This window comes from Acartia tonsa, chromosome 13 (genome assembly GCF_053477335.1).
Source record: "Acartia tonsa isolate MP-2025a chromosome 13, ASM5347733v1, whole genome shotgun sequence".
NCBI lineage: Eukaryota > Metazoa > Arthropoda > Copepoda > Calanoida > Acartiidae > Acartia > Acartia tonsa.
The window spans coordinates 13801737-13816261 of NC_137272.1; the positions used below are offsets into that span (position 1 = coordinate 13801737).

The 14525-nt window shown below is 31.6% G+C and overlaps 2 protein-coding genes across 3 annotated transcripts; both read left to right on the forward strand.

Annotated features, from left to right (window-relative positions):
- The first annotated feature begins 126 nt into the window (after nucleotides 1-126).
- LOC145303997 (uncharacterized) lies at nucleotides 127-2843 on the forward strand. Its single transcript, XM_080145746.1, has 6 exons — nucleotides 127-680; nucleotides 1330-1416; nucleotides 1892-1954; nucleotides 2205-2261; nucleotides 2345-2398; nucleotides 2504-2843. Exons 1-6 carry the CDS (start codon nucleotides 255-257, stop codon nucleotides 2717-2719), a joined length of 903 nt encoding a protein of 300 aa, XP_080001872.1. The 5' UTR covers nucleotides 127-254; the 3' UTR covers nucleotides 2720-2843.
- A 595-nt stretch (nucleotides 2844-3438) lies between these two features.
- LOC145304388 (uncharacterized) lies at nucleotides 3439-12650 on the forward strand. Of its 2 annotated transcripts, none has more exons than XM_080146267.1 (19): nucleotides 3439-3558; nucleotides 3725-4064; nucleotides 4140-4361; nucleotides 4461-4514; nucleotides 4619-4654; nucleotides 4963-5028; nucleotides 5109-5237; nucleotides 5554-5649; nucleotides 5715-5782; nucleotides 6382-6457; nucleotides 6556-6612; nucleotides 7088-7159; nucleotides 7809-7859; nucleotides 8306-8419; nucleotides 8869-8904; nucleotides 9536-9586; nucleotides 11119-11189; nucleotides 11822-11909; nucleotides 12150-12650. In XM_080146267.1, exons 1-19 carry the CDS (start codon nucleotides 3550-3552, stop codon nucleotides 12155-12157), a joined length of 1644 nt encoding a protein of 547 aa, XP_080002393.1. In that variant the 5' UTR covers nucleotides 3439-3549; the 3' UTR covers nucleotides 12158-12650. The 2 variants fall into 2 exon arrangements, with proteins under 2 accessions (XP_080002393.1, XP_080002394.1); XM_080146268.1 differs by having other exon boundaries at nucleotides 4972-5028.
- Nucleotides 12651-14525: the final 1875 nt, after the last annotated feature.

Genomic DNA, 14525 nt, shown 5'->3' on the forward strand with positions numbered 1-14525 from the left:
ATATCATATAAAAATTTGTATAAAGGCTAAACATTCCGGACTGACGGACCTACCCTTACTATAGGAAAGCTTCACTTTTAAAATTGAAATTCCAAAAGAATAGGTTAGCCAAAATTTCTTCATAAAGATACATTTTGTTGAGTGTACCTAAAAAAGATAACGACCTTAACCTGGCACCTGACCTCAAGACAAAACCTGCCCTGCCTTCTGGAAAAACAGGACCCACAAAACACACTGGAAACAGAGCTGATGGCATGGGGGGCATGGGTGCACCACAAATGGGTATGGACCAACTCCAACAAATGTCCATGAACCAGCCAATGCCTGGTGGTGGTCAGCCCATGTCAGGTATGGATCAATCCATGTCTGGCCCAGCAATGGGAATGAATCCACAAGTTCACAATCAACAACAAATGGGTATGGATCAGCCAATGTCTGGTCAATCATCAATGGGTATGAATCAAGTAATGCCAGATCAGCAGCAAATGGGCATGAACCAACCTATGCAAGGTAATCAAATGGGTATGAATCAACCTATGAGTATGGATCATTCAATACCTGGTGGACATGCTCCTCAAGCAATGTCAGCTGATCAAACAATGTCAGCAGATGCAATAAACACAGCAAAAGAAGATAACTCTCTTACAATGGCTCCTGATCTTAAGAAAATGGCGGCTGACAGGAATACACACATTGGTTATGATTATTCACATATTATTTGTTACCCGTTGCTCAACATGTAGCGATAGGTTTTGAACATTGCATCAGAACTAAAGATGTTAAACATTGTTCCTACTGCTGCTATGTCAGATGCGCAACATAAATAGTTAGCGTAGAGGAGAATGCAATGGGCCAAAACAGGCGCAACAAATAACCATGCAAAGTTAGGACAATCAGAGGGTTGGCTGTCTGTTGGATGTTACTTAACCTAATAACCTTGTTAGAGTATTGCATCCCATTACATGCAGATTATACTCTGGATTCTCTAGATTTATTACAAACCAGGTAACTATCTCTGTCAGTAAAATTCTAATCTAGGAAATATTGAGAATAGTTATTTCTTTCATCGTATTATAAACGGCTTTCCGCGGATATAGAATGTACAATTATAAGATTAAAACCAGTTTTTTTAGCCCTGAGATGCCGAAGGCACGGGCTAAAAAAACTAGTTTTAATCTTATGATTGTACATTTCTATATTCGTAGAAAACTGGATATAATACGATGCTAGACATAGTTTTTTCGTATGGATGAGAACCGGTTCCTATCCACCGGATTCGAATGAATACGAGAAATTAGCTTATCTTGTTTCCAATGTGTAATTTTGAAAAGGAAAATGGCTGCTGATTCTAAACCAGGAAGCAGCAAAGACATGCATTTTTCCTCTCAATACAGCTTTTTCCAAAGTTGGAGTATTGTAAGTTTTTTTATCAAACTGCTTTTAATTTATAATTATAGGTATTTCGTGTATCGTATTTTCGCATATAAAATGTACAATTATGAGATTAAAACCAGTTTTCATGTTTGTAGAAAACTGGATATTATATGAAACTAGACATTTTTTCGTATGGATGAGAACCGGTTCTTATTTACCGGATAATTATCGGTTTTGAATGAATACAAGAATAGTTATTTATCTAATTGTATTATAGACAGCTTTCCAAGAATAGTAAAGCACAAAATTATAAGATTATAAGATTAAATTCTGCCTGGGATAACAAAACTGGTAATAGTATTATGTTTTTATTTTATTGTTTGTGGAAAATAGTATATAATATAATACAATAAATGATTTTTCAATTTGGCTAAGAACTGGTTCTATTTAAGCAGATAGTAATACTGATCAGTTTCAAAGCCATACTGGAAATCTTATAATTTTGAACTTTTATTAGGTGGAGCATCCTCAACAAGTCCATTACATGGCGGCTAATATGGCTATTGAGATTTATAAGACGGTAAATAAATTTATGAAGTTGTAATAGTTATGTCTCGCATCATATTATAAACAGCTTGTACATTTTTATATTCATAAAAAACTGGATATAATGCGATGCTAGATATAGTTTTTTCTTGTTGTATGGATGAGAACCGGTTCTAATCCGATGGATATTAATCGGTTTCAAAGCAATACTGGAAATCAATTTATAAAGTCATGATATATCTAATTATTTAGGTTGAATATAAATTACTAATCTATCTTTTCAGAAAATAAGTGGTTACTGCTACAGCCTTAACTGGCAATGTACAAACTTTATCTTTAAGGTAAATTGTGTAATCTTAATGCATCAAATTAAACACAATATCAAATACCAATTGTAACAATTAATTTTTTCCTCTAATTCTAGCAAGTTTCACATGGATCAACAGAATTTTGGTTCAACTTGAGTATAAACAATCCGGTAAGACATTTTTATTGGAGTAAAAATAGGCTTTAAAATCTTGATTTAAAATTTTTTATATCAATACATATAAAATTATTTTGTAACACAATTAATACTTTTTAGTGTCAAAGAAATGAAATGTGTACCTTTAGAGCAATAATATTATATCACCAACCTACCATCACTGCTTACAATTGCTTTCCACATGGTATTAGCCACTCTGTCCAGATCCACACTCCACAAATTCCAGTTCACCCTGGACCATTTCATCCTGGGCCAGTGCAATGTTTTACTCCCCCCTGCCATCCAGTGCCTGGCCCCACTCTGCATTTTGGCTGATTATAATGCAGCAAGTACATGAGAAATAAAAAATGAAAAATAGAAATTGTATTATGTTTTTACCAACATAAGAAATTATATAATCTAAATATTACTTGACAAATGAATAAATTTTATGTATATGTTTTAGTTATTTTTATAAAACTAGCGGCTGCGCCCCTAGCATCTATGTGCTCTATATTTGAAGGGATATGTAAGGGCAGAAAAATAGCCTAAAATGATATCCATACAGACTTAATTATAAAAAATAGCCTAAAACCTTCCCCGGATATGTAAGAAGCTTCACTGTAAAGGATAACCATTTCAGTTCAGCAGTTAGCAAGATACATGCTACAGACATAAAAAACCTTACTACTTTTTATAATATATAGCATAGAGTGATCAACACAGTTTAATTAACATGTTATTTTCATTTCATAAGTCCAATACACAGTGTTTCATGTTAAAAACAATCTTCAGTTAGTTTTAATGAGCATAAATCATACTGTTTATTAAAAAGAAAAGATGATTTTTTCTCCAGTGGAGGTAAGGAATGGGTGGGGGGGGGGGGGAATCAGGGGAAAAAATTGTTCATTTAAAATTGGATAATCAATCCTTTGATTAAATCTTCTAATAAATTACTTAAACAATTAGGTAATAATGATAAATTATGTCTCTTGTATATTAGAGAATGCATTCTTAATTGCCGGAACATTAAGTATTACAGGCATTGTAAAATGGCTAATAATGCTAAATTATATATCAGATTACACCGCAAACTAGCAAAATTAAATTCAGTAATTCAAATATGTTTTACTGAAAATTCTATAGGAAAATATAAATGGTGTAGAATGTCAATTGTAAGTACATGTGAATATTATTATAAAGAAAAAAAACTAAAATATGTAAATTTGCTTATAATCTTTACTAAAATACATATGAGATTCGATATTGGGAGCCAGAAAAAAAAGGAGCCGATTCGCGGAATTTGTATGATTATTAAAGTTCTCTTTTAATAATTTTTAGTGTCCTTTTTGGTGGCTTGTTGTAATTGGTGGACTTATTTCTCTGACCATAAATACTCAATCTTTTCAAAGAATATGGATTAAAAATAAAAATCTTGGAAAGGATAGTTTACTTAATTATGAAAGTAAAACTCAAAGCAATATTCCAACTACTCATTTAAAAAAAGTAAGAAGAGTGCCAAAAATTAATGTAATTAGAAACAAAATTAAACCTGAGCACATAATTAGAAGGAGGATAGAAGTATTTCAAGGAGTTAGGCCAGTTCAAAATAGAAATGTTGAACTTGGTATTAATCATGACAAACCTTATGATTTTGAATCTTTGAATGAAGAAAAATCAGGTAGATAACACTTTACTCAAACTTATTTTAACATTCAAAATGAAACATTAGAATTTTCATCATTTACCATCTTAGATGATTGGTTGGATAAAAGTTTTCTAAATTGGATTGTAACAGAAAGAGCAATAGAAAATATGGATCCAGAACTATTAAATGATGATGATATTGACAATGAAGATATATTATTAAAAGCTGAGAAAGGACTTGCAGTTCCAAATACAAAAGTAAATTCAGAAAACAACGAGGAGCCTAAACCTTTGAATGTTGAGGAACTGACCACTGAACAAGAAAAAACCAGTACATATTTTATTTTTTATCTAATTTTTTAAAAAATGTACAGAATTTTATTTTACATTCAATGTTACAATGTAATTTTTCTTTTACCTTGAAATATAGGCTTGGAAAGTAAAGAAGTGCACAGTCAACAAACAAACTCCAGTACAAATTATGGTAGGATGATTATTGAAGCTGAATTTTCATACCTATTTGTTACCTAAATAATTGATGATTATGTTCTTAAAAGTTTCAATAAACTTAAAATATTTCAAATATAGCTGTAAGAGAAGAATTAAAATCTAACAAGATCAAAGGTAAGGTTATTTACTAAATTCTTTTCTAAATTGATTAATATCCAGCAGTGGATTAGAACTGGTTCACAGCCAAACTGAAAAACTATGTATAGCATTATATTATATCCAGTTTTCTATAAATATAAAAATTTACAATCATAAGATTAAAACCTGTTTTTTTAGCCCATGCTTTTGGTAACTCAGAGCTAATAATTGTACATTTTATATCCGCGGAAAGCTGTTTATAATATGATGCAATAAATAACTATTCCAAATCTTACAAAAAAAAATATTTGTATATATTTTATCTTTAAATCTATTCTAAATAGTTTTGAAAGAAAACAATGAAACACTTTCTTGTGGAGAAAAAGATTGGATTGAGGATCCAAAAACAGGTAGAATCCATAACCTATCATTCATCACACATACCAAAAATAAATCTTTCACAATCACTTAGAAATCTTGTTTTGTTTAGGAAAATGTTATAAAATACTTGAAGAGTATATTCCCTGGAACCAGGCAAACACAAAGTGCAAATCATTCCCTGGTGAAGCGAGTTTAGTCACTATTAAATCTAAACATGAACATGAGTTTATAACAGAGAGTGAGTTCTTTTGTTTTGAAAAGAAGAATAGTTATTTATCACATCTTATTATAGACAACTTTCCGTTGATATAGAATGTATAATTATAAGATTAAAACCAGTTTTTTAGCCCCGAGGTGCCGAAGGCATGGGCTAAAAAATTTTTTTAATCTTATGATTTTACATTTTCATATTCGTAGAAAGCTGGATATAATAAAATGCTAGACATAGTTTTTTTGTATGGATGAGAAACGGTTCCTATCCACCGGATTGGAATGAATACGAGAAATTACTTTATCAGTATTTGCTAATTTTCCTATCATCTTAAATCTTTCAGCTGTATGTAACACAACACATTTTGTTTGCATCCTTTGGACAGGATTGACTGATATTGAGAAGGAAAACTCATTTGTATGGAGTGATGGATCTCCAGGTAGAAAACTAACAAACATCTTTGTATAATTATATAATTATTTAGAAATTTGTCATTTATATTAGCAATCTATACAAACTGGGCACCTAATGAACCGAACAATTCTGGTCAGAATAAAGAACATTGTGTTGAGGTATTTACAATTGTTAAAAGATAAGAATTTGCAAACCTTGTGCAAAAAAAAATAATATCCATAGTTCTTATTAGTATGTAGGAGGTCAGAGGCGAGTAGATTTAATAAGGGTACGTTTTGCAGGCTTCCTTTTTAAGAACAAATTAAAAAATATAAGTTCTATATTTATGAACTAGCGGCTACGCCCCTAGAGGCCTCTAGGAGCAATTGAGGAGGGGGGAGTCGAATTTGATAACCCAATTTCTTATTTAAGAATTTTAAAAGAAAAAGTAAAAAAAAAATATTTTGGGGGTTTGAAATTTTTTTTTTGGGGGGGGGGGAATGCCCCCTCCACATCATTTTTGATTTTAGTTAAAAATAAAAAATAAAAATTTTTTTTGGGGGGGGGGTATTTTTCATTTCTGGTGGGGTTGGGGGTGTCCCACCCCCAAAGAAAATAGTTATAAACCTTCCCGACCTATGAGAAGCTACCCTGTTAAGGAGAACCTGATCGGTTCAGAGGTTAGCGAGATCCTTTGGTACAGACACACAGACACACAGTTACACAAACATCCTGTTACTTTAGTATAATGATTAATGTACTCCTATTATGTTTATAGGTTTGGGCAAGAGAACCAAAACTCTGGAATGATGTTCCCTGTCTCATAAAAAGACTTCCAGTGTGTGAGAAAAAAGGTTTATTAATTCCTTTCAAAATTGTTATTAGAAATTTATACAAGTTTTGGTGAAAAATCTTTGAAAATATAAATATCAACAATACTTGCAACATTAAGGAACAAATTACAAGGTCCCCTGTGGGGGAGAAGATTGGTTGGAGGATCCTGTAACAGGTATCAACAAAGGGGATAATTTTTTTTCCTATTTTCGTATAGTTGGGTGTTGGAGGTTTAGTCAAATGTGCTTATTAAGTCAAGCTGTTCTTAATTATGACCATTCCATATTTATACACTTTGTCATAGTTAGGAACAGTTTGATTTAATAAGCGCATTTGACTAAATGCTAACACACAACTTTAAGGAAAATACACAAAAATTGACCCTATTTATGCAGCTAGCTACTTAGCTTACTTATATTTGCTTAAAGAAAATAAATAAGTTATAATTAAATTCTCTTCATACATTTATTGATCAATGAGAGTTAAATCTGTTTTTCTTTCAATGCACCAATCCTCATGAACATGACAAAGCAGCAATAGGTACCAATATACTTCTTTACCCTGGCATAGTCAGAAATAATGTACTTTATAACCCCCTTAAATTAAATTTTCCAACCGGTTATGTAAATATGTATTCATATCTGTTTTAGGAAATTGTTATAAAATTACTAGAAAAATCCATACATGGCAGGGTGCCAGAGATGATTGTATATCTCAAAATGGCAATTGATTGCTGGATTCTAATAATACAAAATATGTTGTTTTATGAGGTTTATTCAACAGAAGATTGTGACCTAAGCAAGGAAAAAAAAGACTTCATTAAGAATTAGAATTCAATTATATAAGGTTTACCACTCAAATCAATTCTTTGGGGTTTGGTCACTTTAAATTCAAGAAACCTAGCAATAATCTTCCAATAGTCAAGCAAGGTGATAATATACAAATAACCAATGTGATTCTTTTGTTTTGTCAGGTGCTTGTTATTAAGTTTTAACAAGCTCCTAAACATCTTGTATCAATAAGGTTTGGTAAATATTAGTTGTTTAGCAGCTTTATATTGCTACATAACATTTATATTTCGAATATGCATGGGGAATAGTCCATTCCGTGGCAAAGCTTCATGAGGAGCGATTCGTCGTATTTTTAAAATGGCTTTTTATAGGTTATTTTAGGTTAGGTTTGGTTATATTGGGTTAGGTGATTGCTCCACAGAGGTAGGAAATTGTCCCTGCAGGGTCAGGGCCCCCCGCAGGTGCTAGAAATAGGAGAAAAGCTATTGTGAAAAACACGAAGAATCGCTCCTTCAGGTGCGTTGCCACGAAAGGGACTATACCCTATACATGAAATCCAGCAATTACTTATTAAAACAAGGTGACCTTGCAATCATCCTATCTCAACAAGAACAAGATTTTATCACCAAAAGTAAGTATAATTCATTTACTCTGGCCACTTTAAGCTTTACAGATTCATATAAATGGGCAGATATTACCCCCAACCAAAAAAGAAAAAAAAAGGATGTTTAGATATTAGATGGAATCATATAAGTGAATTTTGTTTTGGAGATGGGTTTGTCCCAACACACAAAAATAGCTAAAACCATATTATGAGCAGTTCTAAGATTATCTTTTATATGAAATATATGTGCAAAATGGTTAGTTAGCTCACAATCTTTAAATGAAAAAAAGTCATCATTCCTCTTCATATTATGATATCTTAACATTTCCAGTATCGCTTTGAAATCAATTAATTTCCAGTCTGTATAGCCATTCAGAAATATTATGTATAACATCATATTATATCAAGTTGCTATGCGATAAATAACTATTATGAAGATGGCAATTATAAACTTACTATTTGATTTAATTCAGCATTGTTTGAACAACAAAAATGGGCATGCTATGATTGGTTGCACTGTTCATTGTGGATTGGAATGACGGATTTAAAAGAGGAGAAAAAGTTTGTTTGGATTGATGGAACACCAGGTAATAATATCAAGTTGTCATATTGTCTAGTGACGAAATTTTTTTAGATATAATTTCTAGAAAGCTAACTTTATACTAAGAAATTATAGCTGACTAATTATGCGAACGAAATTTAAAAATCATTACCCTTTGTACACAATCTCAACTAGTAACAAGGCCGGGTTGTTCTTCAATTGTTATCCTATTGGCTGATTTAGAGAGTATGTCTCTATATTATCTATATTATCCTAAGGCATAATTTTGTGAACCAATTTAGTTTCTCACATTTATTGTGAGTTTAAGTTTAAACCTCAATATATTACCTTGAAATTGATGGGAATTCCAAAATATTAATTTTAGATTCTATTACTGGGTATTAACCCTAATTGAATTAATAATATTAACATTGCAGATTATTTTCAATATAACACGATTTTGTAATAAAATTCTATTCTATCAATTCTATTTAGTTTGGAGTGTTTGGGAGCTAGCTGGAAAACATCCATGTAATTACATATCCATTATTCTCAAAAAGAGAATAGTAGCTTTTGCAAAATTTAGTAAAGTTTTGAGTAAAATTCCAGTCAAATGCGCTTGGTAGGTCAAACTGTTTTTAAATATGCGTTTAATTATACTAGGCATTAAGAACAGTTAGACTTAATACGCGCATTTGACTGGAAGCTTACTCACACCTTTACTGAATTCTGCGGAAGATACTTTTCAATCAAATGCTTTCATTCTTAATCAAACATTTCAGTTCGAAGTTTCAACAAAATAGATTTTTTCAATAATTACTCAACAGAATTAAAAAAGTAAGGTGTCAAATTAAAGATCTAACTATTTTTTTTCATAATGGCAATTTTCTTCTTTTTTTGTTGCGTTTTTAGATAACTTAATTTAAAAAAAACATAAATTACTTAAAAAATAAGATATCTACAAAAAAAAAACGGATTGCATATCTAAAATCTATGGATCATTTTACATCTACTAATTACCAAAAACGCGGACTAGCTATTAAAGAAGAAAAAACACACAAAATTGGACACGTTATTTAAATTATTTCCTCCTAATAGTCATATTTTTTGTTTTGAAAAAGTAATGATAATTTCTTGATAAAAAACTTTTTTAAAAATTAAGATTGCCCGAAATATCCTAATGACTGTCCGAGAGAAAAAAATAATATTGGAGGTAAAGTTTTTAAAAACCTTATAATAAAGTAACAGGATGTCTGTTTTTATGTTTATAACGAAGAATCTCGCTAACCGCTGATCCGCTCCTTTACAGGATAAATTCTTTTTATTAGGAAGGTTCATAACTATTTTGGGGGAGAGTACCACCACCCTCCTAAGAGAAATCACATAAAAACTATCTTTTTGCATAGATATTAGAGACTTGAACGCAGCATAGACAAATTATAAAAATAAACATTTATTTTGCTACTAGATGCCTTTAGGGGCATAGCCACTAGTAAAAAAATATAGTTATGGTGATTATTTTTTTAAAAAGACAATTTCCGAATTGAGCTTTACTTGATGCTCTTGATGCATTGTTCGTTATAGCCCCATACGCTCTATACAGGCCTAGCTATTTTAACAATCAATTCTACAAAAAAATCACGAAACCTTTGGAAGTTAGCTGGGGGTATATATTGTTTTTTTCATATAACTGAAGAGGGGTGGGTAAGAAGGGGATGAAAAGGGGAAGGGGGTTGTGGGGAAATTTTCCTTTAGAATTGTTTGTCAGAATATCATTCCCTTTTCCCTGGTCCATAGAATAGGAATAGGAAATTTTGTTTACCATAAAAGGGAATTTATATAAATTTTTTATGGTAACAAGGATAATTATGGGGAATAGTCCCTTTCGAGGCAACGCCTCTTAAGGGGCAATTCGTAGTATTTTTAAAATGGTTTTTGATAGGTTATTTTAGGTTAGGTTAGGTGATTGCCCCACAGGGATAGGCAATTGGCCCCGCAGGGTTAGAGCCCCCGCTGGGGATAAAAATAGGAGAAAAGCTATTGTGAAAAAAAACGAAGAATCGCTACTTAAGGAGTTTTCTATGAAGGTTACTTTACCCGAATTATGCAATTCCAATGCCATAAATACATGCGTACAAAGTTAGTTAAGGAGTAGAAAAATGCCCGGTGTATTATTTGCCAAGTGGACCACTTTACTGCACTACCTATCCGATGTTGTATAATCTATAATTTGGTCTATTGGATGGTTCTTATCCACAGGAAGGCAGAATAAAGTTTCATAGTCCCTAGAAACCCTCCAAAAACATTTTTGAAAAATAAATTTTTGAAATTGTGAAAAATGTTTTTTTTTGGTTTTTGGTACCTATCTTCATAGAAAGCTAGAAAACTAGACACCCAGTGACTTTTTTATGCCCTTCTGAAGGTATGTACCACCCAACAGACAAAAATACAAAGTATTACCAAAATCGAAGAGGTAGTGCAGAGTGTGGTTCACTTGGCAAATAATACACCACCACTTTTTTATATAGGGACTAGGGAATGTTATAATTTTGACAATCAATTCAAAGTGAAAATTTAACCACAGCCCTCTTCAATAATTTATCCTCCTTCTTATTCACTTCCCTTCAGTCACATAAAAAAAAATTTGTGCCAACTCTACGCCAACAAATATCTAATTTTCAGCAATTTTAAATTGAATGAATTGGCTGAATAACAGGCCCTGATATGAACTAATGCATTGTTTAGCAACCTACTCGAATTGGGCATATCATCAACCTGATCATGATACTGACAAGGCTGTGGAGGATTGTGTCCAGGTAAACATTCTATTACAGAATAGTTCTATCTAGGAAGGAAGAGGACAATGGGCTGTTTATTACACTAGTCCTACAAGTTTTGAAATATCGTTTTCTTATTCGCTTGGTTAACACCTTTGAAGACTTTTTTTCAGGGAAAAAAGCATAAATTTTCACAAAATTGAAATAAGTCACATAGACTTGTAAGAGTCAAATTAAAAATTCCTGAAAGTTCATGATCTTCAGAATCAGAAACCTAAAACTGGCTTTGAAAATTATACCATATGATTTATTTTAAAAATGTGGCTTATTTCAGTAATTTTTATTGATTTCTGAAAGCATAAAATTATTTTTGCTCTGGATGAGAGTGTGCTGGCATCCTGGATGATGAATAATTAGCCCCTTAGATTTTTTTGGGTATAGTCCCTTACGTGGCAACGCACCTCAAGGTAGCTTTTCTCCTATTTCTAGCCCCTGCGGGGGGCTCTAATCCTGCGGGGCCAATTGCCTAACCCTGTGGGGCAATCACCTAACCCAATATAACCTAACCTAACCTTAAAAAATCTACATAAAGCCAATTTAAAAATACGACGAATCGCCCCTTTAGGGGCGTTGCCACGACAGGGCCTATTCCCGATTTTTTTTATTTTCAGTTGAGAAAAGGCTCGACCGAGATTGGAAGATATGAATGGAATGATGCACCATGTGACCTTCTTAGGAAAGGTCTCTGTCAGAAAAAGGGTAAACCTCTTTTTTAGCTACATTGGTTGTTAAAATAACAGCTACTCTATAATTCACCTTTTCTAACTAACCGTCTACCTTTCATTCAAAACGTGATTTTCTTTACTTCTATTTAAGAAAGTTTTCTGATTTTTTAATGAAAATATAAATACCTTGCTTAGTCTATCATGCAACAAAAGTCATATAAATATTTTCGTGTTTTTTTCAATCTGTTACTTTTTCATCTAATTTTTTCTTCAGTTTATTAATTGGGATCCAGGGCAGGTTTTGGCATATTTCTGGCGGAAGAACGTTAAGCCCCATAATATTTTGGCAAATTAGTGGAAAGTGTAGGAATAGTTATTTATTGCATCGTATTATAAACAGCTTTTCGCGGATATAAAAATGGCCCGAGATGCCGAAGGTACGGGCTAAAAAACTGGTTTTAATCTTAATGGTACATTTTATATCCTCAGAAAGCTGTTTATAACACGATGCGAGAAATAAATGTTCTTAAAATCTATATATTTGTTAAGGTTAAAAATGTTCTTATAATTAATGAAAATGAAATTAAAAATCTATATTTTCTTATGCATTAATAAAAGTTAAAGGAACTTAAACTATCAAATAAAAATAATGAAATACATAAACTTACAGAAATATTTATAAATTATTTTGGAAATAAAAGTCACCAAACCTTTCAAATATTTAATATTTTTTTCTCTTCTATATCTATATAAATTTTAGAATAAGATAATCTAACTATATATTTTTATTATATATACATAAATAGTTTAAAGAAAATGATAGTCTTAAGATTTCTCTGTATTAAACAAATTAAAAGCGAAGCTCTGAAATGATAGGACAAACGGACATTAACAATGTTGAGTGTCAGAACTGAATATTAATGCAAATGTCTATACAAAATTATAAGTAATTTTTTTTGCAAAACTGATTAAATATATGTTACTGTTTAAGGACATACTGACGTTTTTGGACTTGATTAAAGAGATGCTTCGCTTATAACACAATACCTTGTTGTAATAGGAATCAGTATACCAAAAATCAGATGAATCGGATAATTTTAACTTACAAAATTAAGATAATACATAAAATTTTGTACCTTGTTGTCCTAGGAATCAATCTTTCAAAAATCATACAAGACCTAGTTGTCAAAATTGCTAGAAAAATAGGAATCATAATCCAAAGATTGAAATTTTTATGACAATTCTAACTTACCTATATCAACAAAAGCAGAGAAAAAGTAAAATAAAATATGCCCAATAATTATGAAAATTTAAATCTCTCTCTCTCTCTCTCTCTCTAAGCGGCGAACATATTTTAAGTGGAGGTAAAGTGTAGTATGTTTTGTTATAGCGGGAGTACAAATAGGCGGAGGGCAAAATTTTTAAAGGGCTTCGATCGCGATGCCACAAAAACAAAAAATGCCTAAAATTGAATAGAGAATAATAGTTTCAGGTTAGATTTTCAAAAATCCAAATATGATTTTCTTTTAAGGGGTGACATTTTGTATAATGAAAAAAAGTTTAGCGATTTTCAACAACTTATGCCCAAAAAACCGGTTTTTCCAAAGTACCTATTTTTGGAAGATTTTTGGATCATGACCAATTTAAAGGGTGTGCAAAAAATGCATACATTTTTAGAATTCAAATTGCGCGGCTTGTGTTGTAGAAAAATGTTATGCATATCGTTAGAGTCGTCATAAACTCTAGTTTTTGGATATTTAAGAACTATTCCTGTGCTACGTATAGTTTAGGAGCTACGTGGTAAAATGTCCCAACTGACTTAAAACTTTTCAACCTTTATAACATTTTCCAACGTAGCTTCTATACTACAAATATCATGAATATAAAACATAAATTTCCAAAAATTAGAGTTTATGACGATTCTAACGGTATACATAAAATTTTTCTACTATTAACACAACCCGCGCAATTTGATTTTTAAAAATGTACGCATTTTTGCACACTCTTTAAATTGGTCATGATCTAATAATCTTCCAAAAATAGGTACTTTGGAAAAACCGGTTTTTTGGGCATAATTTGTTGAAAATCGCCAAACTTTTTTTTCTTGTACAAAATGTCCCAACCCAATGAAGAAATTAAGATATAAATTATTAATTTTTGTCAATGTCAAGTGGGTCAAATTAAGCAATATCTTTGTCCTATTAAAAAAAACCTGTATAATTATGGTCGGTCTGTCCGTCCGTACGTACGTACGTCCGTCAGAGACAAACAGCTTTTTTCGTTATTTTAAACAGGTTAGAATTGTACTATCGATTTCAAGCTATGCATGATGATTCCTGTAGTAGTTAGGTACGATTTAGAAAGCATGGCAATTCTATAATTGTTACTAGAATGTCCGTACGTCCATTTTTAGCATGTTGATTTTTATCCTTTTAAAAACTAATTTTTATGTGATAAAATTATCCGACTGTTCTGAGTTTTGGAATACTGATTCCTATAACAACAAAATACAATATTAAAAGCGAAGCATTAAAGGAGGATGTGCAAAATACCCATTTGGGCAAGGGGGGGGGGGTTTACTCGAGAACCCTTAGAGCTAGAGGGAGCTAATTTTGGATTTAAGCTTCTATAGGGCCAAAGTTACTTTTAA

Excerpts from the sequence above, each read along its gene's own strand:
- LOC145303997 (XM_080145746.1), top strand. The coding sequence starts at position 255 with ATGGGGGGCATGGGTGCACCACAAATGGGTATGGACCAACTCCAACAA. Across the intron at positions 1,955-2,204 it reads CTATTGAGATTTATAAGACG|AAAATAAGTGGTTACTGCTA; the intron begins GTAAATAAATTT and ends CTATCTTTTCAG. Across the intron at positions 2,262-2,344 it reads GTACAAACTTTATCTTTAAG|CAAGTTTCACATGGATCAAC; the intron begins GTAAATTGTGTA and ends CTCTAATTCTAG.
- LOC145304388 (XM_080146267.1), top strand. Across the intron at positions 5,238-5,553 it reads ACATGAGTTTATAACAGAGA|CTGTATGTAACACAACACAT; the intron begins GTGAGTTCTTTT and ends TAAATCTTTCAG. Across the intron at positions 7,860-8,305 it reads ACAAGATTTTATCACCAAAA|CATTGTTTGAACAACAAAAA; the intron begins GTAAGTATAATT and ends GATTTAATTCAG.